The 27,407-nt window shown below is 47.5% G+C and overlaps 1 protein-coding gene across 2 annotated transcripts; it reads left to right on the forward strand.

The window, feature by feature from the left end:
* Positions 1 to 1,337: 1,337 nt before the first annotated feature.
* Positions 1,338 to 27,077, forward strand: COL1A1 (collagen type I alpha 1 chain). Of its 2 annotated transcripts, none has more exons than XR_012481179.1 (51): positions 1,338 to 1,568; positions 3,156 to 3,353; positions 3,608 to 3,642; positions 3,772 to 3,807; positions 3,908 to 4,000; positions 4,094 to 4,165; positions 4,466 to 4,510; positions 4,899 to 4,952; positions 5,637 to 5,690; positions 6,339 to 6,392; positions 6,868 to 6,921; positions 7,364 to 7,417; positions 7,510 to 7,554; positions 7,798 to 7,851; positions 7,964 to 8,008; positions 8,213 to 8,266; positions 8,866 to 8,964; positions 9,052 to 9,096; positions 9,199 to 9,297; positions 9,524 to 9,577; positions 10,351 to 10,458; positions 10,717 to 10,770; positions 11,208 to 11,306; positions 11,657 to 11,710; positions 11,805 to 11,903; positions 13,613 to 13,666; positions 14,002 to 14,055; positions 14,191 to 14,244; positions 14,350 to 14,403; positions 15,117 to 15,161; positions 15,262 to 15,360; positions 15,616 to 15,723; positions 16,545 to 16,652; positions 17,532 to 17,585; positions 17,895 to 17,948; positions 18,253 to 18,360; positions 18,454 to 18,507; positions 19,123 to 19,176; positions 19,486 to 19,647; positions 20,253 to 20,360; positions 20,577 to 20,684; positions 20,796 to 20,849; positions 20,947 to 21,054; positions 21,641 to 21,694; positions 21,811 to 21,918; positions 22,409 to 22,462; positions 22,999 to 23,106; positions 23,224 to 23,503; positions 23,725 to 24,024; positions 24,278 to 24,609; positions 25,171 to 25,571. XR_012481179.1 is itself a non-coding variant. In XM_074261164.1 (51 exons), the coding sequence occupies exons 1-51, from the start codon at positions 1,487 to 1,489 to the stop codon at positions 25,315 to 25,317; spliced, it is 4,365 nt and encodes a 1,454-aa protein (XP_074117265.1). In that variant the 5' UTR covers positions 1,338 to 1,486; the 3' UTR covers positions 25,318 to 27,077. The 2 variants fall into 2 exon arrangements, 1 of the variants encoding a protein (XP_074117265.1); XM_074261164.1 differs by having other exon boundaries at positions 23,725 to 23,915; positions 24,367 to 24,609; positions 25,171 to 27,077.
* Positions 27,078 to 27,407: the final 330 nt, after the last annotated feature.

Consider the following 27,407-nt stretch of genomic DNA (forward strand, 5'->3'; position numbering starts at 1 on the left):
GTATACCAAAGCAACCACCTCCCCACTTTTCAGCTCTTGTCACTCCCTCTGAGGGTCTTTGCACAACTCCGGAGGAGCAAAGAACTTCTTCCTAATTCCCGTGCTTGGGGAGAAAGAGAGAAAAAGATGGTGAACTCCCCTTCCTCTAAACAAGAATCAGTCAGCCAGCCCTCCCTCCCCCCAACAATTCAACCTCAAATCCTGCATATAATACAAGACTTTTAAAAAAATAAGTTTTAGCCAAAGCTTTTCCTTACCCAGGTCAGTCCCCCCAACCCTGCACCTCACACACAATTCCCTAATTCCTAGAATAAAAAACCTAGGATGGGGACAAGAAACATCCCAAAGAGAGACCCTTCTTACTAAATGTGCAACCATCCGTTACCCTTTTGTCTTGGGAGAGTTCCCATTCAGGGCTCAGAAATTACCTTCTGAGCAGTTCCCTTGAAGGGAATAATTCTCTTTCTGACAAATAGCCAGTTGCCCAATAAGTCACTCCCTCCACCAAGCACCGAGACCCTCACCTTCATATTCAATGAAGAGGATTCCTCTCCAGTCCCTGCTCCCCACCTCTTCCCAGCCCAAGTAGTTAGAGGCCCTGGCAATGGGGAGACCACATTGTCAAGTTACCCCACCCCAATCTCTCAGCACCCCCAAATCCTTTCTGATGCTCTCTGCTTTAAGATGATGCAGATGCCAAATAACTATCCAAATTTCCTTCTCAAGCCCCAAACATGGTAACTGGAGGTTTCTCCTCCCAAACAAAAGGGTTTGACCCTCTTGTCAAATTCATCCCAGCCATTTAGTTCTTGTCATCTAGGATCCCATCTCCCTTCCCTGTTCTCCCAAATGTCACCAAGTCCTTAGTAGATGAGCCTCCCTAAAGAGGGGCATTCCACCTGTTTTGGTAGGAGAGGGACCGTCTGATTCAAGTCTTCGAAGTCCCCACTTAGTTCTTCTCCAAGGTCTCCTGTTTCTCCACCCCTCCCAATCCATTCTGCCTTTGTCAGAGATCCCCTTTTCCCGGAAGAAGGGGGGAAAGAACAACTTCTTTCCCCCGTAATGCCTCCCAAGTTTCCATGGGGGACCAGTTCGTATTTTAGCAAGCAGTATCTCAAAGTTGGGAACATGAGGGAGAAAGATTGGGGGGCAGGGAAAGAAAAGGACAGATTCCCTTCTCTTCCTTCCTCCTCCTTCTCCCCCCTCTCCCTCCCCTCCCTTCCAACTCCCAAATTGGGGGCCGGACTGTGAGGCCCTGATTGGCTGGGCAGCGGGTGGCCCGTTCCCCCTCTCAGTGGGGGCTGGATCCCTCCTTCCCTGGGATCCCGGGACAGTATAAAAAGGGGCCCAACTCAGGCATTGTAGCAGACGGGAGTTTCTCCTTGGGGTCTGAGCAGGAGGTACCCACGATTCTCAGGCCGCGCATGAGTGGACGGTAACCCCCCAACCCCAAGCCCCAAAGAGTCTACATGTCTAGGATCTAGACATGTTCAGCTTTGTGGATCCCCGGCTTCTGCTCCTCTTAGCAGTTACCGCCGTCCTCACCCATGGCCAAGACGAAGAAGACAGTAAGTTGCAAACTTTGGGGGGGGGGGATGAGTGGAGGAGTTCATTGATCAGGGCCCCATTAACACGCCTGCTGGGAATCCCCTGGTGGAGCCTGGGCTGCCCAGGACACAGACTTCCAGAGATGGAAGTTAAGTGGGAGATCTCAGAGGAGCCAGCGTCTGAAATAGAAGGATGTGGGGTTTTCTGAGGGAGGGGTGACAGCGCACCAGGGAGGAGCAGGTTGAAGAGAAAGCTCTCAGTGAGTTAGTTTGGGTGGGAGCGCTGAAAGAAAGTCCGTGGACGAAGAATTGTGGAGCTTGTGGAAGGAGGGGAACTGGGGAGCTGGGTGGTGGACTAGGATTCTGGAACCCGAAATGCAAAAGCCATCAGGAAAGAATTAAGGATGATTCATAAGAAAAACGTTTTTGCAGGCTCTGCAGCTAGTCGCAGTTCCCCCTCAGATCTTGGGATGCTGGGGGTGGGGGCTGCTGCAAGGGGAGGGGTAGGATGTAGGAGGGGTGGGGAGGGGGGGTAGGAGGGGAAACTTGAGCGGGGAATGGAGAGGGCGAAATTTCAGCGCCCTCTGCTGGTCCCCTGAGGGAGTGGGCATTGCACCTCCCCTTGAGCTAAGGCGAGCGGGATTTCACAGCGCATCATCCGCTTTCCGGAGGTGGACTGGGGTGGGGTGGGAAAGGAGGAGCTTGGGCAGGCTCGCTGGGGGTCCGGGGAATCGTCCTTCCCTTTTCTCCCGCCTGGGTCCATTCCCTAGCGCGGAGCGCCACCTCGTGGTGAACCATGAACTTGCACGCGCGGGGGATGAGGGGAGGGACCCGAATGGGCTTTTTGCGGAATTTTTGATTTTGTTATTGTTTGGTTCAAAGTCAGCTAAAGTCCCAGAAAGCACTGACTGCAGGAAGTGAGGGCGCGGTTCTTGGGTCTTGCTTTAGGGTGTCTGTATGATAAGAGGAAAAGATAGAGGAATAACAAGATAGGTGTTAGGGCGTGTCTTTCGGTTGGAAGAAGCACAATGGGTTTTGGGGGTGAGACCCTCCCTTGCTCCCCACTTTCATTCGTCCTCCTCCAGGCCCCTCCTCTTCCTCCCCGCCCACTGCCCTTTCTCTGTTCCCTCTCCACCTGCCCCCTGGAGAATCTCTCCTCTGACCCTCTTCCTCCTCCTTCCCGCCGATACCCAAATCTCCCCCTTCCCACACTGGTGGCCTTTTTTGTTCCATTCTCCCCACCCCCGCCCCCAACTTTTATTTGACTTGGCCTCGCCCCAATGAACTAAGGTCGGAGCTGGTTGGAACAATTGGCCTAAAGCTTTGTTTAAATTCCTAAACTGGGAAGTGAGAATGTCTCTGGCCCCGAGCCTCCGCTGTCACTGAGCCCCTGATGAAAAGCAGATGAATCTTGGGGGAGGAGGGGGGCGAACAGCTGCTGGGGATGTGGGAAGTGACATCCGACGTGCCCCGGATTCTGGGGAAGCCGCAGGGAAACTGGCTGACCGGAGGACTTCTCCGGAGCTCTGGGTGGAAAGCGGCCTGGACTCCCTTTTTCCGCCTCCTCCCCGCCACGATTGACCTTCCCCTTCCGACTCTGTGTCCCAGTCCCAGAAGGCACCTGCGTACAGAATGGCGTGAAGTACATCAACGGAGCGGTCTGGAAACCTGAGACCTGTCAAATCTGCGTCTGCGACAACGGGAGCATCCTGTGTGATGAAATAATCTGTGAAGACGTTTCCAACTGCCCCAACGTGGAGTACAAGGACGATGAATGCTGCCCCTCCTGCCTCGGCGCCGATGCTGGTATGGCAGTCCCGGCCCTCCATCCCACCCTTCGATGCCCACTTTCCCGACTCCCCAAGTCATTGAATAGACCCGCCTCTCCTCTCTCCCGCGCTCCCCACTCCCTCCCCTACTGCCCGCCCTTATTCAATCTTGTCTGACCGAGGCCGGAGGACCTGGGGCCTTTTCTGAGGGAGAGCCTTGGGGGCTCTGGCCCACTCCCACCCCTCTACTGTAGAGCCATCCTCTGATTCTTTCTCTCTTCCTTCCAATAGTTTCACCATCCTCTCCCGGAGAAACAGGAGTCGAGGTAAAAAGGAGCTCTTGATTTTTATTTTTATTTATTTATTTATTTTGCCTCACTCGCGTATATCCTCCTCCGTTGCCCACTCACCTGTTTAATTCTTGTTTCTTTCTTCTCTTTCTTCCAACCTCACAGGGTCCCAAAGGAGATACTGGGCCCCGAGGTGAAAGGGTAAATTTTAAAATTATTCTTTGGAGGTTTGATGGTGGGCAGTGGGTATGGGGCCTGCTCTGTGGCTCACATATTGGCATTTGCTTTCTTTCCCTGGCAGGGACTCCCAGGCCCACCTGGAAGAGATGGCATCCCAGGACAGCCTGGTCTTCCCGGCCCCCCTGGTCCTCCCGGTCCCCCTGGCCTTGGAGGAGTAAGTATACAATCAGGTCTCTTTTGGAAGGATTTTTCTCTCTCCTACCAACTGACCTGACCTTTGCCCTTTCTCCCTCTTTTTTCCCCTTAGAACTTTGCTCCCCAAATGTCTTATGGCTATGATGAGAAATCAGGTGGTGGCATGTCTGTGCCTGGACCCATGGTGAGTTCCCTAGGGCAAAGGGAGGCCAGGGAAGCAATGGATCAACACACGTTTATTAAGCACCTATGGTGTGCATGGGGGATTAAAAAGGAGGCAAATAAGTTGGGAGACCTTGGGAAGGAGGAGGGGCCAGCAGGCCAATTATCTCCAGATTTGCTTGCTACTATTAGGAGGTAAATTGGAGGTTTCAAGGATGGCTAAGAACAACAGGGAACCCATGGGAAATGACGGATAAAAGGCATTCTGCGCCTTGCATTTTCCTTTTAAATTATCTTCATTGTTTCTCTTTTCTCTCTTTAGGGTCCCTCTGGTCCTCGGGGTCTCCCTGGTCCCCCCGGCTCACCTGTAAGTATCTGTGATTATCCCTCTCACCTATACCCCCAATTCGAAATCTTTGAGCGACTTAAATCTCTTTTGGGATGCAGTTGGGAAAAGATAGGGGAGAGATGTTCAGGATTCTCGTTCTGGGGTATTCCAACATCGGAAGGGGCCTTCTGCTGCCTGCTTGTGGCAGGTGAGGAGCCTGAAGTAGGATGTTAGTGATGGGGGTGCTTATAATTAGCCCAGTGAAGATCATACCAGTTATGTTAACTAGCACCCATAGGCTGGGTTTAAATGATGGTGGTGAATGAGGGAGGATAATGATGACAGGGCTGAGATGAGGGGACAGAGATGAGGGCTATATGGTGATGACATGTCATTCTCATACTTCCCCAATCCCTTCCTCTTCCAGGGTCCCCAAGGTTTCCAAGGCCCCCCTGGTGAACCTGGCGAACCTGGAGCTTCAGTAAGTGGTCCTACCAACTCCATTTCCCCTTCCCTTTTCCTTCCTGCTATTCATCTACCATGCAACAAGTATTTCATTCATATAACATCTCTCTTCCCCCCAAAAAAATCCCATATATACATCTTTTTTAAATGAGATATATTCATCTTAATAATAATTAATATTAATATAGTGCTTTGTGGTTGGCAAAGCACTTTACATATTTATCTCATCTGATTTTCACAATAGCTCTGAGAGGTAGACTCTATAATGATCCCCATGTGATGGGTGAGGAGGTTAAGGGACTTCCCAGAGCCTTACAAGTACTAAGTGCCTGAGGCAGGATTTGACCTCAGTCCTTCCACCCTCCACATCCAAGGGATTCTCTACTGTGCCACCTACTGACTTTTCCTGAAAACTTTCTCCTCTTTCCTTCCTTCAGATACTTTTTTTTTTTTTTTTTTTTGAGGCAATTGGGGTTAAGTGACTTGCCCAGGGCAAGTTACTTGCCACAGCTAGTAAGTGTTGAATGTCTGAAGCCAGATTTGAACTCAGGTTCTCCTGATTCTAGGGCTGATGCTCTATCCATTGTGTGAGCTAGCTGCCCCCAGATACACTCTTAGCCCCCTCTCTGCCTTATTCCATTTTCCCATGCTGCTTGCAGTCTTACTAGGATGGACCTAACCTTCTTTATGTATCTTCTAGGGTCCCATGGGTCCCCGAGGTCCTGCAGGTCCCCCTGGCAAGAATGGAGATGATGTAAGTAACTCCTGAGATGCATGCGACCTTTGCTCCCTCCTTAGGCCCACCACAGAAACCTGCATTTCTTTGAACTCCAATGCTACATCTTCCATTGGGGCTCCATCAAAGGGAAAGGCATTCAAGATGGAAGATGGACCTTTTCCTGATGTTTAATTCCTTTGGGGTTACTTGGAAACTTCTGTTTTATCCAAAGGGAGAAGTTTCACCTTCAGTATTTCAAGCATAGCCTGCTTTCTCTTTCTTGCACAAGGTCCCTAAACCATACCAAGAGGCTTGTAACTAAGCCAGAGAAAACAACTTGAGCAGGCTTACCTCCTCAGAGCAACTCAAATTTGTACCCACGCCTATGAGAACTGGGATGTTAACTGTTTAACGACTGATGCAAATGTTTCTAGTAAATGAAGCATTTAAGGATTTTTTTTCTGCTCTTAAATCAGAGCTCTAGAAATGAAATCATATTTCCTAAAGCCTGGCTCTCAGGTTTTAATAACTCCAAGAGAATCTGGAATCATCCCAAACATTCCTTAATTGGCTAGCCCTCTCCATTTCCTAATTTGTAAGCAGTAGTTGGACATGACAGCAGCAGACTGGATGCAGTGACCCTTAACAGAGGCTCTTTTTGACAACTTTCTTTCTTCCTTTTAGGGTGAAGCTGGCAAACCTGGTCGCCCCGGTGAACGTGGTCCTCCTGGTCCTCAGGTGAGAGGAATCTTGAGATAAAAGAACCTAGAATTCAGGCTTCAAGGCCTTCCAGTATTAGTTGCTTAGTTGTCAGTATAATCCTGGAGGCTTCCTATACTGATCATCATCAGTATACCACTGCACCACATGCACTTGCCCCAGCTTTTAGAATTTAGTAATTGATACCTCAAGAAAGGTGATGATGGATCTTAGAATAGGATAAGGTATGAAAATAATAATCACCTTCGCCAATTCTGTCTCTATTAAAGAGATTTGCAAATAAATAAATGAATAAATAAATAAATAAACAAACAAACAAATAAACAAACAAACAAACAAACAAACAAACAAACAAACAAACAAATAAATAAATAAATAAAAGTAAAAAAGAAAGAGATTTCCTCCATGAGGGATCCTACACTTTTTACCTAGTGGGGTACCTTTTTTGTTTTCTGTTTTTATTTCTCACCATCCTTCTGTTCTTTCTCTTCAGGGTGCTCGAGGTCTGCCCGGAACTGCTGGTCTCCCTGGCATGAAGGGACACCGGGTAAGTCTTCTTTTATCCATTTCAATCTAAAACAATCTTTTCAGAATAACCCAGTTACAGTTTTAAAGTCACCAAAGGACCAAAGGTTTGAAGAATTTATTAAAAGGTTCTCAGAAGATTTGATTAGGCAACTAAAAACATCTTTTTTGTGTAGTTTAAAGCTTGAAAGGCACTGCTAAGTGAAGTAGAACTATCAGTAACAGCATAGACGAGAGAAGGGAAGAATCAGGTACTCTCACGGATGGGATGATTGGCAAAAAGTTCAGTCTAGAGTCAGGGGTATATGCAGTGACTATTTCATAAACAAGTACCATTTTCACTGACTAGTGTCCTCATTGTAGGACCCAGAAAATGGGTGTTATCCTGAATGGAAGCTGTGGGAATCTACCTTTTTCCCTTTAACCCCTTACTTTGGTATCTCTTTTTTTTTCTGTCACTTTAGGGTTTCAGTGGTTTGGATGGTGCCAAGGGAGACAGTGGTCCTGCTGGTCCTAAGGTGAGAGCATCTTTTAGTAGTAAACACCAGTTTCCTTTCATTTCTCCTCTTCCTCTGACAAAAAGTCTCATTCTTATCTCTCTGCTTCCTAGGGTGAGCCTGGCAGCCCAGGTGAAAATGGAGCTCCTGGACAAATGGTAGGTGCACCCAGCAACTTGAAGAGCAAGGGAGACAGAGGATCCCCAAGATGAGGGTGGCAGGACTGTAGGAGGTGGTCTCTTGGGGGAAAAAAGAAGCCTAAATCTGGTAGATTTCTTGGAGACCCTTTTGGCATTCTTAGTGCTTATAAAATGCATAGTTAAAGGTGTCTGGAGAGGTGATGAGAATAGAGAAAACTGCATCACCTTCACCCTATCTCACTCTGTTTTTGTTTTCTTCAGGGCCCTCGTGGTCTGCCTGGTGAGAGAGGCCGCCCTGGACCCCCTGGCCCAGCTGTAAGTACCACACGACTCAGGCATTTCAGGATGCCCATTGGGTACCCCCATGACTTTAGGTTTGCATTAAATATAAGCATTACTGATGTTTTCCCCTTTCCCTTCTTTGCAGGGTGCTCGTGGTAACGATGGTGCAACAGGTGCTGCTGGACCTCCAGTAAGTGTGAACAACATTCATTGGGATGCCAGAGAGATTGGGAGAAGAGGGATTTCTTAGGTCAGCTTCTGTCCTCATGGGCAAATGAAAATCACCTAAGACAGGATCTGGGAGACATTGAGGCTCCTTGTCTCTGGGTCTTTTTAGACAACTTCCCATCTGACGGTTTCTTTCTATCCACTAAGGTTTCTCCTTCTTTTACAGGGTCCTACTGGTCCTGCTGGTCCCCCTGGTTTCCCTGGTGCTGTTGGTGCTAAGGTGAGAATCCATCCATCCTGGTCACTTTCTTCAACTTCCTCCTATTCACAGTGTTCCTTAAACAGATAGCTCCCCCTCCCACCCCAAACCTAACTGAGCTGTTGAAAGTTGAAAGCTCCAAGTAATTTGGAGCTTAAGTTGGCCAAGAGCCCTGCTTCTTGTGGGCCAACAGAGAATGAGCCTTCCCCACTTTGACCCTCCCACCTCACCACTCTCTGAAGTAAGCCAAAGCCACAAGAAAAAAAAATCCATGCTTCAGGAATCACCAGGCTAAACAAACCCTGGAAAGTTGTCCTGTGATTTCAGGTTTCTGTTGGATGCCCAATCAAATTAGGACATTGATTTCTAAAGCATTTATATACTGATCCTTGATCCTGGATTTACCTGAACATAGATTTCTGATTTCTGATCCAGAGTCTCAATCCTATGAAGCAAGAAGAATTCTTCCTCCTCTTCCCCATCTATCTAAAAATCCAGTTCTTTCCCTTCCCTCCCTTATCTTTCCTCCCTATAAGAGTGAGCATGGGGTGATAGAAAGTAAGTGAAGATACAGGGGTCTGACCCTGGACATTTGACACATTGCTCTTTTCCTGATCCAGGGTGAAGCTGGTCCCCAGGGATCCCGTGGCTCTGAAGGTCCCCAGGGTGTCCGTGGAGAGCCCGGTCCCCCTGGCCCTGCTGGTGCCCCCGGCCCCTCTGTAAGTAGCTTCCTACTTTTATGTACCTTGACCTCTGACCAACTTCAGAATTTGTATCCATCATTCATTCTTCTCTTTTTGCTTTAGGGTAACCCTGGTGCTGATGGACAACCTGGTGCCAAAGGTGCCAATGTAAGTATATTGAAATCCATTTGTTCTGCTAGCCCTGCAATGTCCTTTGATGGGATGTGATCTTCTATACGGAAACTGAGTCTTGTCTTTTATCTTCTATAGGGTGCTCCTGGAATTGCTGGTGCTCCTGGCTTTCCCGGTGCCCGTGGTCCTTCTGGACCTCAGGGTCCCAGTGGTGCTCCTGGCCCCAAGGGTAATAGTGTAAGTAACTGTACTTTTCCTCTGCCACTTTTCTCCTGATAACTAGCACTAGAAGTGATTATCCAGTCTATTTTCTCATAACTCAGCTGTACCTGGGTCCAGATCTCCAAAGGATGGGGGTCAACTTTGGCCTTGACCTTGAGATTAGTTGTCCTTTCCCTTCCTAACTCCTTCTATCCTCAGTTCAACCTTTTCAACCTTTTCTCTTTTTCCTCTTTCCTTTTAGGGTGAACCTGGTGCCCCTGGTAACAAAGGCGACCCCGGTGCCAAAGGAGAACCCGTAAGTATTTTTATCTCTTATACTTCAGTCCATACACATATACACTCACTCACCCATTAATGCACATGTGGACCTGACGTCAAGAAGACTTAAGTTCAGTTCTTGCCTCTGACACTCACCAACTATACAACTCTAGCAAATCACGTCATTTCTCTAAGCCTCAGTTTTCCCATCTGTAAGATGGGGGTGATGATACTTATAACACTTACCCCCCAAGGTTGGAGTGAGAATCAAATGAGATCATGGATATGGAGCATTCTGCAGACTTTAAAGCAGTAGCAGTTTATAAGCATCAGTTAATATTAGATATACCATTAGATATAGATACACCTATGAGTACATTCTCACTCAGACCTAAGAGGTGTGATAAATGTCCAATGAGATGTGCTAGCCTTTGAGGAAGATAAAGATATATGGTCTTAATGCTCAGGAAAGCTCCATCTAATAGAAGTGACTCAATGCCTGTCCTCAAGTACCTTCTAGGAAAGAAAGAGAGAAAGTCAGACAGAGACAGAGACAGAGGCACAGAGAGAGAGATACAGAGAGAGAGAGAGACAGAGAGAGAGAGAGACAGAGAGAGACAGAGACAGAGACAGAGACAGAGACAGACACCATTTTTGTTCTAACTCACAGTCTGATAGGAAAGATGAAAAACACCAGAACATACATTTGGAGTCAGACAAAAGAACATGTTTTTTCATAGCTATCTCCAGACTTAGTGCTTGGAACCAAACATTCACAAGTAACTTCCCTCACTCCTACTCATCCTCTAGGGCCCCGTTGGTGTTCAAGGACCCCCAGGCCCTGCAGGTGAGGAAGGCAAGAGAGGATCCCGTGGTGAACCTGGACCTGCTGGTCTGCCCGGCCCAGCTGGTGAACGAGTAAGTAGCTGCTTCCATTCTTCTTTTTTCTGCTTTCTTCCCCATTTTAACCAGTCCCTGGCATCTTGCCCATTGGGCACTCTACATAATTCCAGGCCATTACTGGTACCCTTTAGTCTCATGGGCAGCCTTCCACCTCAGCCTTGGCATGGTCTTTTCCTGAATGGGTAGAGGCCTTGCCTGGCATGGGGATGGCACCTATCCCTTCTGTTGCCCTGTCTTCCACCTCCCCAGATCATCATGTTCTCTCCCCCATAGGGTGGTCCTGGAAGCCGTGGTTTCCCTGGCGCTGATGGTGTTGCTGGTCCTAAGGTAATTTCCTTTTAACTTTTCTTCTTGGCAGACACAATCACAGAATATCCAGGTAGGGGGCAGGGAATGCCATTAGTTTACTGGCCCTTTGCTCTTCTGTGTCCGATCAAAATTTAATCAAATCAACAAACACATATGTGGCTTTTACTACATACAAGGCATTGAATCAGGTGCTTAAGACATTCTTTCTTAGGATAGGATGCCTCTCATTGGCTCCCTATGAAGGATAGGCCTGGGACACAGCTTACCATAAAAGGAATCCTATGTGTCTCAGGCTCCTTGCAGACAGCCTTTTTTATTTCAGTGAGATATCATCATGTTCCCATGTCCTTGCAGATAATCAGCTTTTCTGTTGTTGGATAGAAGCTCTGACTCCCCCATCTGCCCAGATGTGAAAGAGCCACTGATTCTGGAACTTTTTTTCTCTTCCATGCTAGGGTGCTCCTGGTGAACGTGGTGCTCCCGGCCCTGCTGGTCCCAAAGGATCTCCTGGTGAATCTGGTCGCCCTGGTGAGGCTGGTCTACCTGGTGCCAAGGTGAGATGTCAGTGAAGAGACCCAGGACAGCTCCTCTGTGGAATAGGCTGTTACAAAGTGACCAGGAGAGGGATTTTCTAGAGAATATCGCACAGCATGGCAAACATGATTCTAGGGAAGTGCCATTCTGCTGAACATTTTGAGATGAGCCCAAGTTGACATTCAGTCTCACAGCCAATCTTCCTTGTGACTGCTTCTTTTCCTTATCTGTCACCTTCCTTTAGTCCATCCATCCCACGTCAGCCTTCCTCCCTCGGAAGAGAGACAAGTACAATTAACATGGAGTTGAAATCTATAGAAAATGGGGATAATTTCTTTCTTGTCTCATTGTTGTCTGCTTTTCTCCTTAGGGTCTGACTGGTAGCCCTGGAAGCCCTGGTCCTGATGGCAAAACTGGTCCTCCCGTAAGTATTGTCCCCCTCTGCCTTGATCTTGCCTGCTCTTCCATCCTTGCCTCAGGCCCTTTGACCTCAGCTTTTCTTTGCTGTCCATCCTCAGGGCCCTGCTGGCCAAGATGGTCGTCCCGGACCTCCAGGCCCTCCTGGTGCCCGTGGTCAAGCTGGTGTAATGGGATTCCCTGGACCCAAAGGTGCTGCTGTAAGTATACCCTCTTCTGACCCTTCCTTCTCTGCCCGCTGCCAGCAGCAAGGGCACAGAAAGGACCTGTGATTCTGAGGAAAAAGGTCCTGTATTTGAAAATGGGAGATTGCAATCTAGCTCAGCTCTGACAATAACTAACTGTGCCAATTGGGACAAGTCACTTTTTCTTTCTGTGCCTTAGCTTCCTTATCTGTTAATTGATCTCTAAGATCACTTCCAGCTCTTACATTTATATAAGACTTTAATGATTTCCACCTAGCCATAATAAAGAAAAAAAGCAATAGGCAAGTAGGTAGGTAGGTAGATAGATAGATAGATAGATAGATAGAATAGACTAGATAAATGGATGAATGAATGAATGAATAACAAGTCCTCTACAATGTACTTTAAGGATCTCCCCACATTCCTGTCCTCAGGGAACTTGCATTCTAGAGGATTTTGGCAGAAAGGGATGTTTCATAGTTGAAAGATCTGGAATCTAAATATGGAGGAAGTTGTACTTAAGAGAAAGGAAGAAGGAGAAATAAAGGATGAAGAGGGAGGAAGTGGGAAGAGAAGAAGGAGAGAAAAGATGAGAAGGAAAAAAAGGAGAGGGAAGAAGTATAGGGAAAGAGAAGAAACAAGATCCCAGAATTGAATGAAAGTAAGGAGACCTGGGCCTTGCTCCAACCTTGTACTTGACTTACTCTGAAAAAATCGCTTCTTTTTTTGCCCCTTAAGTCTCCTTTCTCATTTTTGCAACATGGAGCAAATCCTCTCTGCCCCCCTCCCCTTTTTGGCAAGCTTTCTTAGATATTTTAATTGAGATTTAATAAGTTGTCTTAAAGCTAATTGATGGTGGTATTCTCTGGCCTTCAGCTTACTCTTCTATAGGAAGGAAGAAAGGAAGCAAGCAAGCAGGAATTTATTAAGCACCTACTATGTGCCAGGCACTGAGCTAAACGGTTCACAGCTAGGAAATGTATGAGGCTGCATTTGAAGTCAGGTTTTCCTAACTCCAGGGGCCCCCAACTTTATTTATTGAATCACCTAGCTGCCTCTGTAACATTGGGGTTTAAGGAGGGATAGAGATTATAGGAACATACATTTAGAACAGAATGGATCTTAGAGGTCATCTAGTCTATCCCCTTTCCCTTTAAAACAAGGAACCTGAGGCCCAGAGAGGCCAAGAAATTTGCCTAATAGTAAATGGGAGAATGGAGATTCGGACCCATTTTCTTACTATTCCACTATGACTTCTGAGTTTTCTTCCAATCTTAGGCTAGGAAGAATGCTTGGGAGAGTTTGTTAATGGTGGAATTAGCCCCTTTAGGAAGAGGGGGGTGGGGAGGCATAGGGAGTCTCATACTAAAGCTGATGTATCCAATTTTAAGCACTTCCTGGGCTTGCTCCCAGAACTCTTAATATTAAAAAATAGGGGAGTGAAGGCATTTAAATTGTTCCCTGACAAGAACTAGAAGCTGTTGGAAACCATATGAGTTCTATGGGAAACTAAATGGAATAATTTAATTGCAATTCAGTTATATTTTCAGCCATTGCCTATGCTATCAACTGCCATTAAAAAAATCTCCTAAGGCTAAAGGGAGGCAGCATCGATGTCTGGAAAATGTCACGGATCTAAAGGTGACCTCAAGAGATCACCTTCCTCTGCGTCCCTTGGGGAGCCTCTGTTACCCTGACATTAATCCAAGCTTTAATTTCCTTAGGGAGAACCTGGCAAGGCTGGAGAGAGAGGTGTTCCTGGACCCCCTGGTGCTGTGGTAAGTATTTTTTCCATTCCCTTTTCCCCCATCAGTGCCCAATCTCCTTCTTAGTGACCCTCATTTAAGTGCTACTTTCCTCCCCTCCTCTCCAATTAGGAAAGAACAGACCTTCAGCATCAATAGCTATGGCAACAGGGGCTGGGTTATATGAGCCTTCAGCTATAACTACTGGTTATGGTTTGGGGAAGACCTAAGATTTGGTTGAACCTAGCTTCCTTCAGATCAGTCCCTTTCCTTTACTCCCCAAAGTCTCCAATTCTAAATCTAAACTAATGTAAACTTCCACCACTGACCTTCTAATCCCCCAATCTGTTCTCTCTCTCTCTTTCCAGGGCCCTGCTGGAAAAGATGGAGAAGCTGGTGCTCAGGGTCCCCCTGGGCCTGCTGTGAGTATCCTCTCCTGAGGAGGGCTGCCTTGGCTGGAGGGTGGGTGAGGTGAAGATTGCCATCTGATCCCTGATTTTCTCTTGGTTTTTTTTTTTTTTGTTTGTTTGTTTGTTTTTGTTTTTTTCTGAATACAGGGTCCCGCTGGTGAGAGAGGTGAACAGGGTCCTGCTGGCTCTCCTGGATTCCAGGTGAGAGGAAGCAAAGAATCTTTGGAATTAGGGGAGGAATGTGGGGGAAAATTCCATGTTGCTCTCTGGGTTCTAAACTCTTCCTCTCTTGCCCATTTTCCATAGGGTCTCCCTGGCCCCGCTGGTCCTCCTGGTGAAGCTGGCAAACCTGGTGAACAGGTGAGTGAATATCTGGCAGCTTTCCTGAGGAAAGGAGGGGAATGATTTAAGATTTAAATGTCTAGTTTCCTGCCCCCCCCCCCACCAGAGCTCATGGTAGCACAAGGCTAGTGGACTTCTGACTGGAATCGTTTGGGAGAGGACAGGGGCTGGCTCAGCTGATTTATAAGATTTCTCATTTCCCTTACCTAATGATTTGCATTCTAGCATTGGAAGTTTGATCTTTGATCTTTTCATCTCCTCCTTCTCCCCGCTCCCCAGCCCTTCACTTCTTACTCCATTAGTGGTTCTGACAGAGGTCCTAGTCACACCTCCTAGAATATCCAGGAATCAGGATATAAGGGGCTGGGGACAGAGCTGCAGGGAAAAGAAGCCATGTGCTATTACTAGGCTGACTGAGATTAAGGAGTAACTACCAATCCAACATTCAGACAAAACCCAGGAAGAGGGCATTAGCTGCAAACCAGAATGTAAGTTTGTAATCTGAAGTAAAGGGGAGAGACAGATTGTATCTCTCTCCCATGTCTAGTCCGGTGTCTGCTGACATGAAGGGAATAGCTAAAAATTTTTGTTGAAAGAATTGAGCAAATGAATGAATGAATGAGTAAATGAATGAATGAATGAATTCATTCTTGACTATAGGTACCTAATGCCTCACCTCCTTTGACCCCTTTTCCTGATTCTGACTTTTATTTCTCTCCCCTCCATCATAGGGTGTTCCTGGAGATGCTGGTGCCCCTGGCCCCTCTGGTGCAAGAGTAAGTAGACCCTTACTCTCACCCCTCCCTCTCTGGTTCTTCATCCTTTTCAGTGGCCCTTCCCATGGCACTGTCACTTACCCTGTTCCTTCCTTTGTAGGGTGAGAGAGGTTTCCCTGGAGAACGTGGTGTACAAGGTGCTCCTGGTCCTCAGGGCCCCCGTGGTGCCAATGGTGCCCCTGGAAATGATGGTGCTAAGGTGAGCAACAGGATGAAGAAGGGAATCAGTAAATGGGTAGAAAGCTCTCCAGGGAGGGACTTCCTTTTAGCCCCAAGTCTAATAGATGGAATGTGGCAGCAGAGCATCTATGTTAAGCTTGGGTTCCTGCCCTTAAGTTCATCATAACCAGTGTCTTGCCTTTGATGTTGTATGGATCAATGGAGGGCGGGCTATAAGCAGTATCTTTATTTCTCCAATGTGTAACTAACTCTCTTCCTCTTGGTTGGCACGTAGGGTGATGCTGGTGCTCCTGGTGCTCCTGGTGGCCAAGGGCCTCCCGGTCTGCAGGGAATGCCTGGTGAACGTGGTGCAGCTGGTCTTCCCGGTGCCAAGGGTGACAGAGTAAGTTCATCCTCTGCCCAATTCCACCCCTACTCTCCTACCAAGCCCTTTCATAAGCTTCTGGATATATATCATTGGGTTATTGACTTGGGATATTGATTGTGATCTTTTCCTTCTGCTTACTTTGCTGGGCTTCCTGAACCTTTCTCCTTCCCTTATTTTTCTTCCCTTTGAATACTCTACCTCTATTCTGCTCTCCCTGCCCAGAATCCTCTCTGCTGCTAAGAATCCTTGAATTCCTTCTCTGGATCACTAAGGAGATGAGAGTTTCTTGCCCAGGGTCAAAAAGCTAGTGTACGTCTTCCTGGTTTCCTAAGTCTTCCTGATTTCCCACTGTTGGGGAGAGTCTTAAATCTTCTCCCTAGCTCATTCTGCAAATAAGAGGCTGAGAAATCTTCTAAAATATGTCCTATAATGGGGCACCCCTTAAATGGAAAATTTAACAATTAGATCCAGAGTTTTCCCTGGATTGGAATGATAGTTTCAACTTCATAAAACTGGAAGCCCTTCTGCTTGAAAAGAAAAGGTTCTTCAACCTGTACTGAAGAGCCTTCAGCTCCTTAATTAATCAGTCTACTTGGTCAATCTTCCTTAAATCCTTTCCCTAAAATGATCTGTTGTTTTTTCATGTTTTATGGGGATTGGCAAAGGGGATGGGAAGTCTGTCTCTGGTATCTTGTCTCCTGGCTTAGTTTGTCTCCATCATAAAAACTCTCTTTTCAGTATCCATGAATATGCCCCATATAGGAAAGTTCCCAGCACCACTTTGGAGCCATTACCCTATCTGGTTGAAACAAGGCTCTTATGTTTTCTTTCTCTAGGGTGATGCTGGTCCCAAAGGTGCTGATGGCGCTCCTGGCAAAGATGGTGTCCGTGGTCTGACTGGTCCTATTGGTCCCCCTGGCCCTGCTGGTCCTTCTGGTGACAAGGTAAAAATAACCATGGCCCTTTCCAACCTCTTCCTGAAATAGGCTGATTTATGGGGCATTCCTGTGCCCCACACCATGCTCTCTTTCCTCATAATAGGAAAGAATAGGGATAGGACCTGAGATTTCATGATATAGGAAAGTCCTGGATGAGTAAATTCCCTTTCCCAATGCAGGTGTTAGAAATGGATCTTAAATCCCTATCTCCCTGGATCCAAGGTCATTTCTCTTTTCACTGTATAATGGAGCCTCATAGTATGATATGAAGATGAATTTGCCTCTTGTGTGGGAGCTCAGGGAGTGTGGAAATAATTGGATTTTTTTAATTGTAAAAGGTGGTACATCTCATCCCATCCCAGGCCCACATTTAAGCTGACGAAGAAAGCAAAATTCAGAGAGGTGAATTCATTTATTCTGAGGCTACTCAAGGACCATCTTCTGATCCTAGCTCCAGAACTTTTAACTACACTGGCTAACCTGGATGGTGAAGGCATTTTGATCATTAGGCACCAGATGGGGAAGGAATGGTTAATAACTGGGACTAGGATTTTTTGACGTGGAGGTGGGGGAAAGAAGCCGAGCTAAGCTGCAATTGGTCAGGAGGAAGGAAGACTGGGGAGCGAGGATTCTATAAAAGCCAGAGGGCAGGAGAGAAGAGAAGTCAGATCTGACCAGTAGGTGGGCAGAGTGAATTAGACATGTCCACAGGAAAATACAGAAGCCACTGTGATCCCAGACATAGGCTTTCTATTTTATGGAGTCCTGTTGAAGGACATATGGGTGTAGGATTATACCAACACATAGTCAACAGAATAAATCCAAGGAGAGTACCTCCTTGCTCTCCTGTTCCTGCCTGTTCTTTACCTCCCTTTTCCTTTCCAGGGTGAATCTGGTCCCAGCGGCCCTGTTGGTCCCACTGGAGCTCGTGGTGCCCCTGTAAGTACTTTTCCCCTATTATCTGGGAGATTCCTTCCCCTTTCTTCCATTCTCTACATCTCATTGATTCCTAATTCCTGATCCCTCACCTTATATTTTTCCTTCCCTCCCTCATCACTACTCATCTATCCCCAGGGATTCCTCTCTAAGAGTCTCTTACTTCTACTTCTCCTCACTACACTGTCCCCTCTGCATCTCTGAATTCCCATTTATAAACATATCTTGCTTATCTTTCTCTTCCATTATCTCAGGCCCTCTCCATGCAGGGCTTCCTTTTTGACTATTTCTCTATTCATTCTTCTATTTCAGGGAGAACGTGGTGAGCCTGGCCCCCCTGGTCCTGCTGGATTTGCTGGTCCTCCTGTAAGTACCAAGCTCCTTTCTCACTTCCCTTTTATCCCAGTGGAAGCTATGTATTTTAGGATTTAAGCCTGGGACAAAGGATAGGAATCCTCTCCCAAAATGAAAAGGGATCAGAAATGAAGAGAATTCTATTTCTTGTTGGTAGGAGTAGGTGTTGCTGGTCTTAAGGATCTTCATAATAAGAGTGTATGTGAATCTAATGGAAGAGAGATTTGCTATTCTTTCAAGTCCCATCTCCTTCTGTATCCCCTTGTTTCCAGAGCTCTGCTCTCCCATTCACCTCTCGCTGTTCCTCCTCTCCCAGGGTGCTGATGGCCAACCTGGTGCTAAAGGTGAACCTGGTGATGCTGGTGCTAAAGGTGATGCTGGTCCCCCCGGCCCTGCTGGACCTACTGGTGCCCCTGGCCCTGCTGTGAGTATCTCCTGAGACCTGATTACCCTTCCCAGGAGTTCTCTGCATAGCTGATTTCTGCAACTATGGCATCTTCCTTTCCCTTTTTTCCAGGGTAATGTTGGTGCTCCTGGACCCAAAGGTGCCCGTGGCAGTGCTGGCCCCCCTGTAAGTATTGCCCACCACTGAGATCCACCTCCAATTCCTGCCAGGGACACCCTCAGCCACAAAAATCCTACTCTGGAGCTAGTCTAAAGCCTATATATAGAGCCTGAAACTCTGAAAATTGGGACAAATAAGGACAGTTGGTAATGTGACCTTCTTTCATTCTTAAGCAAAAGGCCCTCCTTATGATCCTGGGCAAGTCACTTAACCCCAATTGCCTCAGAAAAAAAATGCCTCCTTTCCCTCTAAGGATATTATAGAAGGAAGAACACTGAACTTGGGGCTTGGAGACCTAGATTATAGTTGAAGTTATTATATTTGATTTTCCTGAGTCTCAGCGACCTCATCTATAAAATGGGTAGAATTTTTCTTCTACCTCCATGCCAATATTTTTGTGGAGATATTTTATAAATTTTAAAGATATTAAAATAAGAGTTTGTGTTGTTATTAAGTATCTTGGGTTCCCTCATCTTAGAACAGGGAGTGAGTATGGGACATATCCACAGAGGCTGCCTGTCTTATGCCTGTCCTCTGCCCCTGCCTTTCTTTCCTCTCTCCTTCCCATCTAGTTGGCTATTCTTAATATCTTTGATGCCTCTTTTTAATTTCACCTTGTAGGGTGCTACTGGTTTCCCTGGTGCTGCTGGAAGAGTTGGTCCCCCTGGCCCCTCTGTAAGTACCCACTCAAAGAATTCAGATTTTCCAGGTTGGGATGGGAAGAAGTGAAGGGTTCCTGATCAGTGCTATTGGGAAAGGTCAAGAATAAGTAGTGGATTTCAGTAATCAGGATGGAGGACAAGAGAGTGGGGAGGAGCCTGGGTCAGCTAGCCTTGGCCATGCAGCTTTGTTCTCCTTGCACTAGCCTCTGGTGGCCCAGTCACTGCTAGTCATGGGGAAGGTGTGGCCAGACCTCAGCAAACAACCTAGGAGTTTAAGACGGCCCCAGTCTTTTTCTTCCTAAACAATCTTCCTGCCACCTAGGGTAATGCTGGACCCCCTGGACCTCCTGGCCCTGCTGGCAAAGAAGGTGGCAAAGGCCCCCGTGGTGAGACTGGCCCTATTGGACGTCCTGGTGAAGTCGGACCTCCCGGTCCCCCCGGCCCAAGTGGAGAGAAGGGATCTCCTGGTGCTGATGGTCCTGCTGTAAGTTCTGAGCTCTGGACTCTTCTGATAGCTCCTAAAAATAAAAGAATGACCTCTTCTGATTAAACATCCCTTATTCTTGGGCTTGTCAACTAAGGGCTTCTGATGACACCTAGTTGGTATCTGCTTCTGAATCCTCATGAGAAACGATCATAGAGAACTGTATACAGTGCTTTCCTCCCCCTCTTAGGCAGAGATTTGATCTGTGACTTTGTATCAAACAAGTTGATGTTTGAAAAGTGTTTCACTAACTTAAATTGCACTTTATAATTTTTAATTGCATTATATAAACATCAGCTTAGTGTTACTATTATTATTTTCCCTATCCCATCCCCTCCCAATTATTAAGGCTTTTTCAGCCTTTCCTCAATCTCACTTGTCATCCCAAAGAAGAACATTATTGCCAGTAAGCTTGAAGAGGTCAGGTCTCCTCATGCTCCTCTGCTGGACAATGACCTGGGGCAGAAGGTGCCATCAGTCACTCCCATTTCCACCCAACAAGAGTCAGGAGATCTGGGTTATAAATGAATCCAAGTCAAGTTCCCTCCCTGTACTGCTCCCTCCCTCCACCTGCCCCTTTTCACTATTTCCTTCATCTCTTTCAGGGTGCTCCTGGTACTCCTGGACCTCAAGGTATTGCTGGACAGCGTGGTGTGGTTGGTCTGCCTGGACAGAGAGGAGAAAGAGGTTTCCCTGGTCTTCCTGGTCCCTCTGTGAGTATCCCTTGTTTTTCTCTCTAGGAAATTTCAATAACATGAGAGGCCTGGGAGGGAGAAGGTAGTGTGGTGGGAATAGGAGAGATGCAGGAAGAGGACCAGGTGAGATATTTAAAGAATGTGAGTGATTGGGACACTGAGGACAGAGAGAATCTCTGGGAGAAGATCTCTTCTACTCATCCTTTCTCTAACCTGGCTCCTTCATGTATTTAGGGCGAACCCGGAAAACAAGGTCCTTCTGGAGTAAGTGGAGAACGTGGCCCCCCTGGCCCTGCTGGCCCCCCTGGATTAGCTGGACCACCTGGTGAATCTGGACGTGAGGTGAGGAACAGAGCTCTTTAGAGCCACTCCAGTGCTGGCTGCTGGCCTGCATTGGCCCCACTTGTCTGCCTCTCTGGTCTGGGCTGAAGGTATTTTTCTCCCCCTTTCCAGGGCTCTCCTGGTGCTGAAGGTTCCCCAGGTCGTGATGGAGCTCCAGGCCCTAAGGTAAGCAAATCATCCTGATAAATCTGTTTCTCTCCCACGGTGTTCAACTCTGACTTTGCCCTTGACTCTTCTGTCCCTTCCTATCCTTCCCCTTTAGGGTGACCGTGGTGAGACTGGTCCTGCTGGCCCCCCTGGTGCTCCTGGTGCCCCTGGAGCTCCTGGCCCTGTGGGTCCTGCTGGAAAGAGTGGAGATCGTGGTGAGACTGTAAGTGACTCTTCATCAGCACTTGCTGAAGTTAGGGCAAGATGTTGGGGACTAATCAGGGCATCCTAACTTTCCTCAGCTGAAATGGAGTGGGGTGGAGAGTTCAAGGGGGAGACACTCTGGGAAAGAAGATGGGTTTGTGGGACAGTCCTCTCCCTATAGTAAGCTCCATATCCTTATGCTCCCTAGATTTCTCGTAAAATAGAAACTCCACTGCAGGGAGAAGGAGGACATTTCCCCTTCTGCTCAGAGCTGAGCCTTGTCCCTAAAAGTCTTTTCCCCTGAAAGTAGAAGGGATTTTCTCATGATCAGGGATGTCTGGGAAGAGGTGGACAGGGTGACAAGGAGAGTGATCAGGAACTTGAGAAAAGTGTCAGTGGGAGAGTGTCTGGAGCTGATCAGAGAGAGAGATAAAATGGGATCAAGTAGGAGACGGAAGCATATTAGAACTTTGGAAGTAGAATAGAATGGGTGGCTCATAGAAAGGGACTTCATTGCTCCTGAGGAGAATAGATTCTCCAAACTTAGAAGACCTGACTCAGACTGATTCAAGGATCTCATTGACTTTCTCTCTCCATCCCTTTAGGGTCCCTCTGGACCTGCTGGTCCCGCTGGTCCCACTGGTGCCCGTGGTCCTGCTGTGAGTCTTCCATTCTCATTTCCTTTAATGCCACTGTAAACAGTGACCCCTGCCCATCTGGGTGCTGGAGAGCCCTGCACCTATTTGAATATCATTTCTCCACTGTTTTACATTAGGGACCTCAAGGCCCCCGAGGTGACAAGGGTGAGACTGGCGAACAGGGTGACAGAGGCATGAAAGGTCACAGAGGTTTCTCTGGTCTCCAGGGTCCCCCTGGTCCTCCTGTAAGTATCTCCTTTTCTGTTCTCTTCCCTTTTTGTGGCCCTCTCCCTCCATCTCCCCTTGATAGGTTCTATCAATGGAAACATTTCTCAGTTTCAGTCTGGAACAAATAATTAACCTTTCTGGGTTTATATTGTGGACAGAGATTAGCTGCATTGTTTTTAGATTAGAAAAATATAAGGAAGGGTAAGTTATTCAATCAATATGTAAATATTTATTAAGCACCTACTATGTGCCAAGTATTGTGCTAAGCTCTGGGCATACAAAAAGACTCAAGACAGTCAGGGAGCTCTCCTGGGGGAAGACAACATGGATGAAGAAGAATTAGGGGACTGAGAGTCTCAGACTAGAGAGGCCTTTGGCCCAGATTTCCAGTTTCCTAAATCTGAGAACAGGGTTGAGTCACTCGTGGTTTCCAACTCCCCCTCCTCTTCCCTCACCCATCTCCACTTAATCCAGACTGAGTTCTGAGTCATTTCTGTCTCCTTCAAGGGTTCTCCTGGTGAACAAGGTCCTTCTGGAGCTTCTGGTCCTGCTGGTCCCCGAGTAAGTAACTTTTTTTTTCTCCTAGTACCTAAGAAGTCTCACTCAGGTTTCCCCTGAGGTCTTAGAGTACCTATGGAAGACTTAGATCTCTGAGCTAATGGGAATGCAGTAGGGGTGTGTGAGGGGACGGAACAAATGCCCATGTTGATTCCCAGGCAAATTGATCTTGGGATTCAGTCTCTCCCCCTCCCCAGCCCTTCTTTCCCACTTCTTGGCCCTGCTAGGATGGAACAGTGAGTCATCTTGGCATGTGTGCTAGTGGAGAGAGAAAACAGAGAGAGAGAGGGAGGAAAGGGAGGGAGAGAGAGAGAAAAATCAGACCCAGTTGTCTGGTATTTCTCAGTAGGGATTGTGTTGTCACAACTGAGTTTATTGTTGGTCTTAGAGTCGGATTATTTGACTTGGATTATGTTATCTTGGTAGAGGGTTTGTTATTTTTCTGAGGTTCTGTGGTTAGGTTAAGTCTGGCCAGGAGCTGAGTTGCCAAACCTTGGATAATGTCAATCTAACCCACTATTTCTCACGTCTTCTTTCAGGGTCCCCCTGGCTCTGCTGGTGCTGCTGGAAAAGATGGACTCAATGGTCTCCCCGGCCCCATTGGCCCCCCTGGTCCCCGTGGTCGTACTGGTGATGCTGGTCCTGCTGTATGTTCCTCTATCTCCTTAGTTCATCTCCCTTCCCCTCTCCGGGCTTATCTAGTGCCCTAAGCCCGAGAACTCAGGCCTTCACCAACCTGGGCTTTTCTCTTCCTCTCTGCCTAGGGTCCCCCTGGACCTCCCGGACCCCCTGGTCCTCCAGGTCCCCCCAGCGGTGGTTTCGACTTTAGCTTCCTGCCCCAGCCACCTCAGGAGAAGGCCCACGACTCTGGCCGCTATTACCGAGCTGATGACGCTAATGTCCGTGACCGTGACCTTGAGGTAGACACCACCCTCAAGAGCCTGACTCAGCAGATTGAGAACATCCGAAGTCCCGAGGGTACCCGCAAGAACCCTGCCCGCACCTGCAGAGACCTCAGGATGTGCCATTCAGACTGGAAGAGCGGTGAGAACCTTGCTCGGCCCTCTCGGGGATCTCCAACTCCTCCTGGGTCTACCTTCCTAAGGACTCCTTTCCCTTGCTCTCTACTCCTAAGTCTTTGCTGGGACTAGGGGTCAAGCAATTTTCTCTCCTTCCTTTCCACCTCAGGATCATTCTCAGCATAGTACCTGGGACCAGGCCCCTGCTTCCTTCATTCTCTCAAGTTCTTCTCTGCCCTATTTCAGGAGAATACTGGATTGATCCCAACCAAGGCTGCAACCTGGATGCCATCAAGGTCTTCTGCAACATGGAAACTGGAGAAACCTGCGTGTACCCCACTAAACCCAGTGTAGCCCAGAAGAACTGGTACATTAACAAGAACCCCAAGGAGAAGAAGCACGTCTGGTTCGGCGAGAGCATGACCGATGGATTTCAGGTGAGTCACAGGGAAGGGGCCAGGAAGGAAGACTGATCTAGACCCTAGAAGGAAAGGCCTAGGGGCAGAGAGGAACACTACCTAGGATAGGGATGAGGCCTGAAGGAAAGTAGACCAATACTGAGAAGCGGGAGATGAGAAAACAGCAAGTTAAAGATGGACTAGATGGGAAAGGAAGAAAAGGTTAGAATTGGACTACTCCTAGGGAAGCCTGGGCTCTAGTTGAAGCTCCATCATAAATGTTCTGTGGGCCCCCTCTTTGGGCCTATTTCCTCCTCTGTAAAGTGAAGGAATCAGACACTAGAAAGTCTAACAGGTCTCACCCAGAACCTAGGCGTGTGATTTTGGGATCCCACATTCAGGAGATTGAATAAGGGGAAGCAGGGAGGCTGTGGAGAATTGAGAGAGCAGGGGAGAGAGGCTGGACTTCATCTTCTCTCTTCCATTACAGTTCGAGTATGGTGGAGAGGGCTCCGACCCTGCTGATGTGGCTATCCAGATGACCTTCCTTCGCCTGATGTCCACCGAGGCCTCCCAGAACATCACCTACCACTGCAAGAACAGCGTGGCTTATATGGACCAGCAGACTGGCAACCTCAAGAAGGCCCTGCTTCTCCAAGGCTCCAATGAAATCGAGATCCGGGCTGAAGGCAACAGCCGATTCACCTATGGAGTCATTGAGGACGGCTGCACGGTGAGCCTCTCTCCCTTCCCTCTCCACTGCCACAGCAAACTAAGCCCAGGGTTCTGATAACTTGTATTCTTTGCTGTGCACTCTTAACCAGGCTGCAGTCTATCTGGGCTTTATTTTTAACTATACGAATTGATGGAGGGACTGGACCTGTGAATTTCAATATTCTTGGTATATTTAATGGTCTCCCTCCACCAATTCAGTTCAGCACAATCTTTGCAGCCCAGAGATTTTCCTAGAGGATGGTGAGGCTGTAACTTGCCCAGCTAGTCTATATCAGCAGCAGGATCCAAACCTGGGTCTTCTGGGCCCAGTTGATCTTATTTAGTAAATCCTAGCTTCCTTCCCTCCAATGAATTGTCCATGCCTCTAACTGTCCAGAGCTTATAGATCACAGAAATAGGCCAGAAATGGGCTTTTTGTGCAGGATCCTGAGATCTGGGATTTTGAAGAGATTTACTGATTCTCCCCACCCTTACCCCATCCTACTACTCCATATAGTTTCGCTGGGGTCACCCACAAGACAACAGCTAACTCCTTTTGTCCCTCTTCCTTTTCCTAAAGAGTCACACTGGAAACTGGGGCAAGACAGTCATCGAATACAAGACCACCAAAACCTCCCGCCTGCCCATCATCGATGTGGCCCCCATGGACGTTGGCGCTCCCAACCAGGAATTTGGCTTCGACATTAGCCCCGTCTGCTTCCTGTAAACTGTCCCCATTCCCAACCGGCTCCCTCCCACCCGTCTTCCTTCCCTCTGATCCCAGAAGAAAACAAAAACAACCCAACAGAACAAAAAAAAAGTCAAAAAAAGGAGAAAATTTCACATGGACTTTGGAAATTTTTTTTTTCCTTTCCGTTCATCTCTCAAAACTTAGTTTTTACCTCTGACAAACCAAATCTGACCCCAAAAAAACCAAAACCAAATCAAAAGCATTAAATTTACAAAAAAAGAATAAATAAATAACTTTTTAAAAAAAAGGAAACTTGGTCCACTTGCTTGAAGACCGATGTGGGGGTCAGTCTTTTTTAGCCCACTGGGCTTACAGATGCCCCAGCTTTTGCCATTCTGTTCCCTTCTCCACCACATCCCTTTGGGGACTTCTCCCCCACAGCCTCCCTTCAATGCAAGTCTCCCCCACGTCCCAGGAAATGCTGGGGCAAGCCGTGGTCTTCCTGGCAACAAAAGAACAGATGCGCCAACATCCAGGTGTCTTCGGCCTTACCCAGCCCTCTCTGCATTCCAGCCTCCTACTCTCCTAACCCTCCCCTTCAAGGAGGGGATGGGGAGATGGGGTTCCCAGACTCAGCTTCTCTGCTGGTCTCTTTTCTCAATACCACAGCAAAAGAAGACGTACCATCTGAATGCAAGCCTCTGTACTGCACCCCTCTTTTTGAGAGGGGGAGTGTGTGCGAGGGACCCCACTGAAGGGGACCTTATTGGGCCTGGAATTGTCCTATGAGATTTCTCCCCCCTACCAAGTTTAGAGGAGAATTGGAAAGAGGTAAGGGTGGAGGGACAGTAAAGTGGAACCAGCTGATTTGGGAGTCCCCACCCCAACCCTCCCAGGCACCTTCCAAATCTGCCTCTCACACACAGGCAATGGGGCTGGGTCTGAGAAATTGTTCATTCCATGTATATTTCTGTTGTTGAAAGACTACCTCGTACTTGTCTTTTTTCATGCCAGCCAGTGCAACAATGTGGGGGCTTGGAATGGGGGATCTAGAGTGGAGAGGGGATGCTCCTCCTCCTTCTGAGGCTCCCCCTACTTTAATCAAAGGTGCTAAGTTTGCGTTTCCTTTCCTCCTAGACGTGCTGGGGATAGGAAAACCAGGCAAAAATAGGCAGCCAACTGGTTTTCCAAAATGGGGGTGGGGGTAGGGGATTGGGGATCACTGGTGCTATAGAAATTGAGACCTCCCCCCCACATGCCAGAGTGTTCCCTTTCTGTTTTACGATCTTTTTTTTTCAAAGCTTTTTTTTTTATTTGTTTGTTCTTGGCTTATGGGGACTCGTGAATTTTCTAAAGGTGCTATTTAAAAAGGGAATAAAAACAGCAGGCTTGAGATCTGCACCAAAGCTGACTTTTCATCTTGTCTTCACCAGCAGGTGGATTCAACTTTCCTTTTAACATTTTTCCCCTCATGCTTTCTCCATCTTGCTCTTCTGCCCCCTTTTCAAGCTTCCCACTCTCCTCCCTCTTCCAACCCTAATGCTCTCCCCTCTTGCTCTGAAACCCTCTCTTTCCCCTCCAGCTTTTCCAATCCTTTACTTCTGCCCCTCCCGTGCCATTCTTGCCATCTCCTCTCTTTGGGTTTCAAAGCACAATTTTTCTAGCCAAGAGGCAGTTTTCCCCCTAGGGAGTGTGAGGAACCAAAGGATTCTGTACCTATTTTGTGTATGTATAATAATTTGAGATGTTTTTAATTATTTTGACTGCTGGAATAAAGCATGTGAAAATGACCCGAACACATCTGTAGTGGTCTGATGTTTTCTCTCTGGGACAGGGGGAGGTTCACAATATGGTCTGGAGGGCTTGGGGCACTTTTCTCTTTTCTTTCTTTTCTTCTTCCCTCCCACTTATCTTCTTCTTCCAGAAAATCTTCTTTCCTCTGCCCAAACTTTCTTCTCTTGCTCAGTATTTCCTTTCAACTTTCACTTCCTTTGCCTTCAAGCCTCCCCCTCCTTCTCTTTTCCTTTTCCTTCTCTTCCTCCTTTCTCCTTCTTTCCTTCTTCTCCTCCTCTTCCTCCTCTGAGTTTCCTTCTCTCCCAACTCCTAGCCTCCTAAATCTCCATTTT

This window comes from Sminthopsis crassicaudata, chromosome 4 (assembly GCF_048593235.1).
Source record: "Sminthopsis crassicaudata isolate SCR6 chromosome 4, ASM4859323v1, whole genome shotgun sequence".
NCBI classification, from domain to species: Eukaryota; Metazoa; Chordata; class Mammalia; order Dasyuromorphia; family Dasyuridae; genus Sminthopsis; species Sminthopsis crassicaudata.

What these genes read in the sequence shown, in the direction of transcription:
- COL1A1 (XM_074261164.1), top strand. Translation starts at nt 1,487, where the DNA reads ATGTTCAGCTTTGTGGATCCCCGGCTTCTGCTCCTCTTAGCAGTTACC. An exon ending in CTGGACCCCCTGGTGCTGTG is followed by an intron (nt 13,667 to 14,001) that starts GTAAGTATTTTT and finishes CTCTCTTTCCAG; the next exon opens with GGCCCTGCTGGAAAAGATGG. An exon ending in CTGGAGCTCGTGGTGCCCCT is followed by an intron (nt 17,586 to 17,894) that starts GTAAGTACTTTT and finishes CTTCTATTTCAG; the next exon opens with GGAGAACGTGGTGAGCCTGG.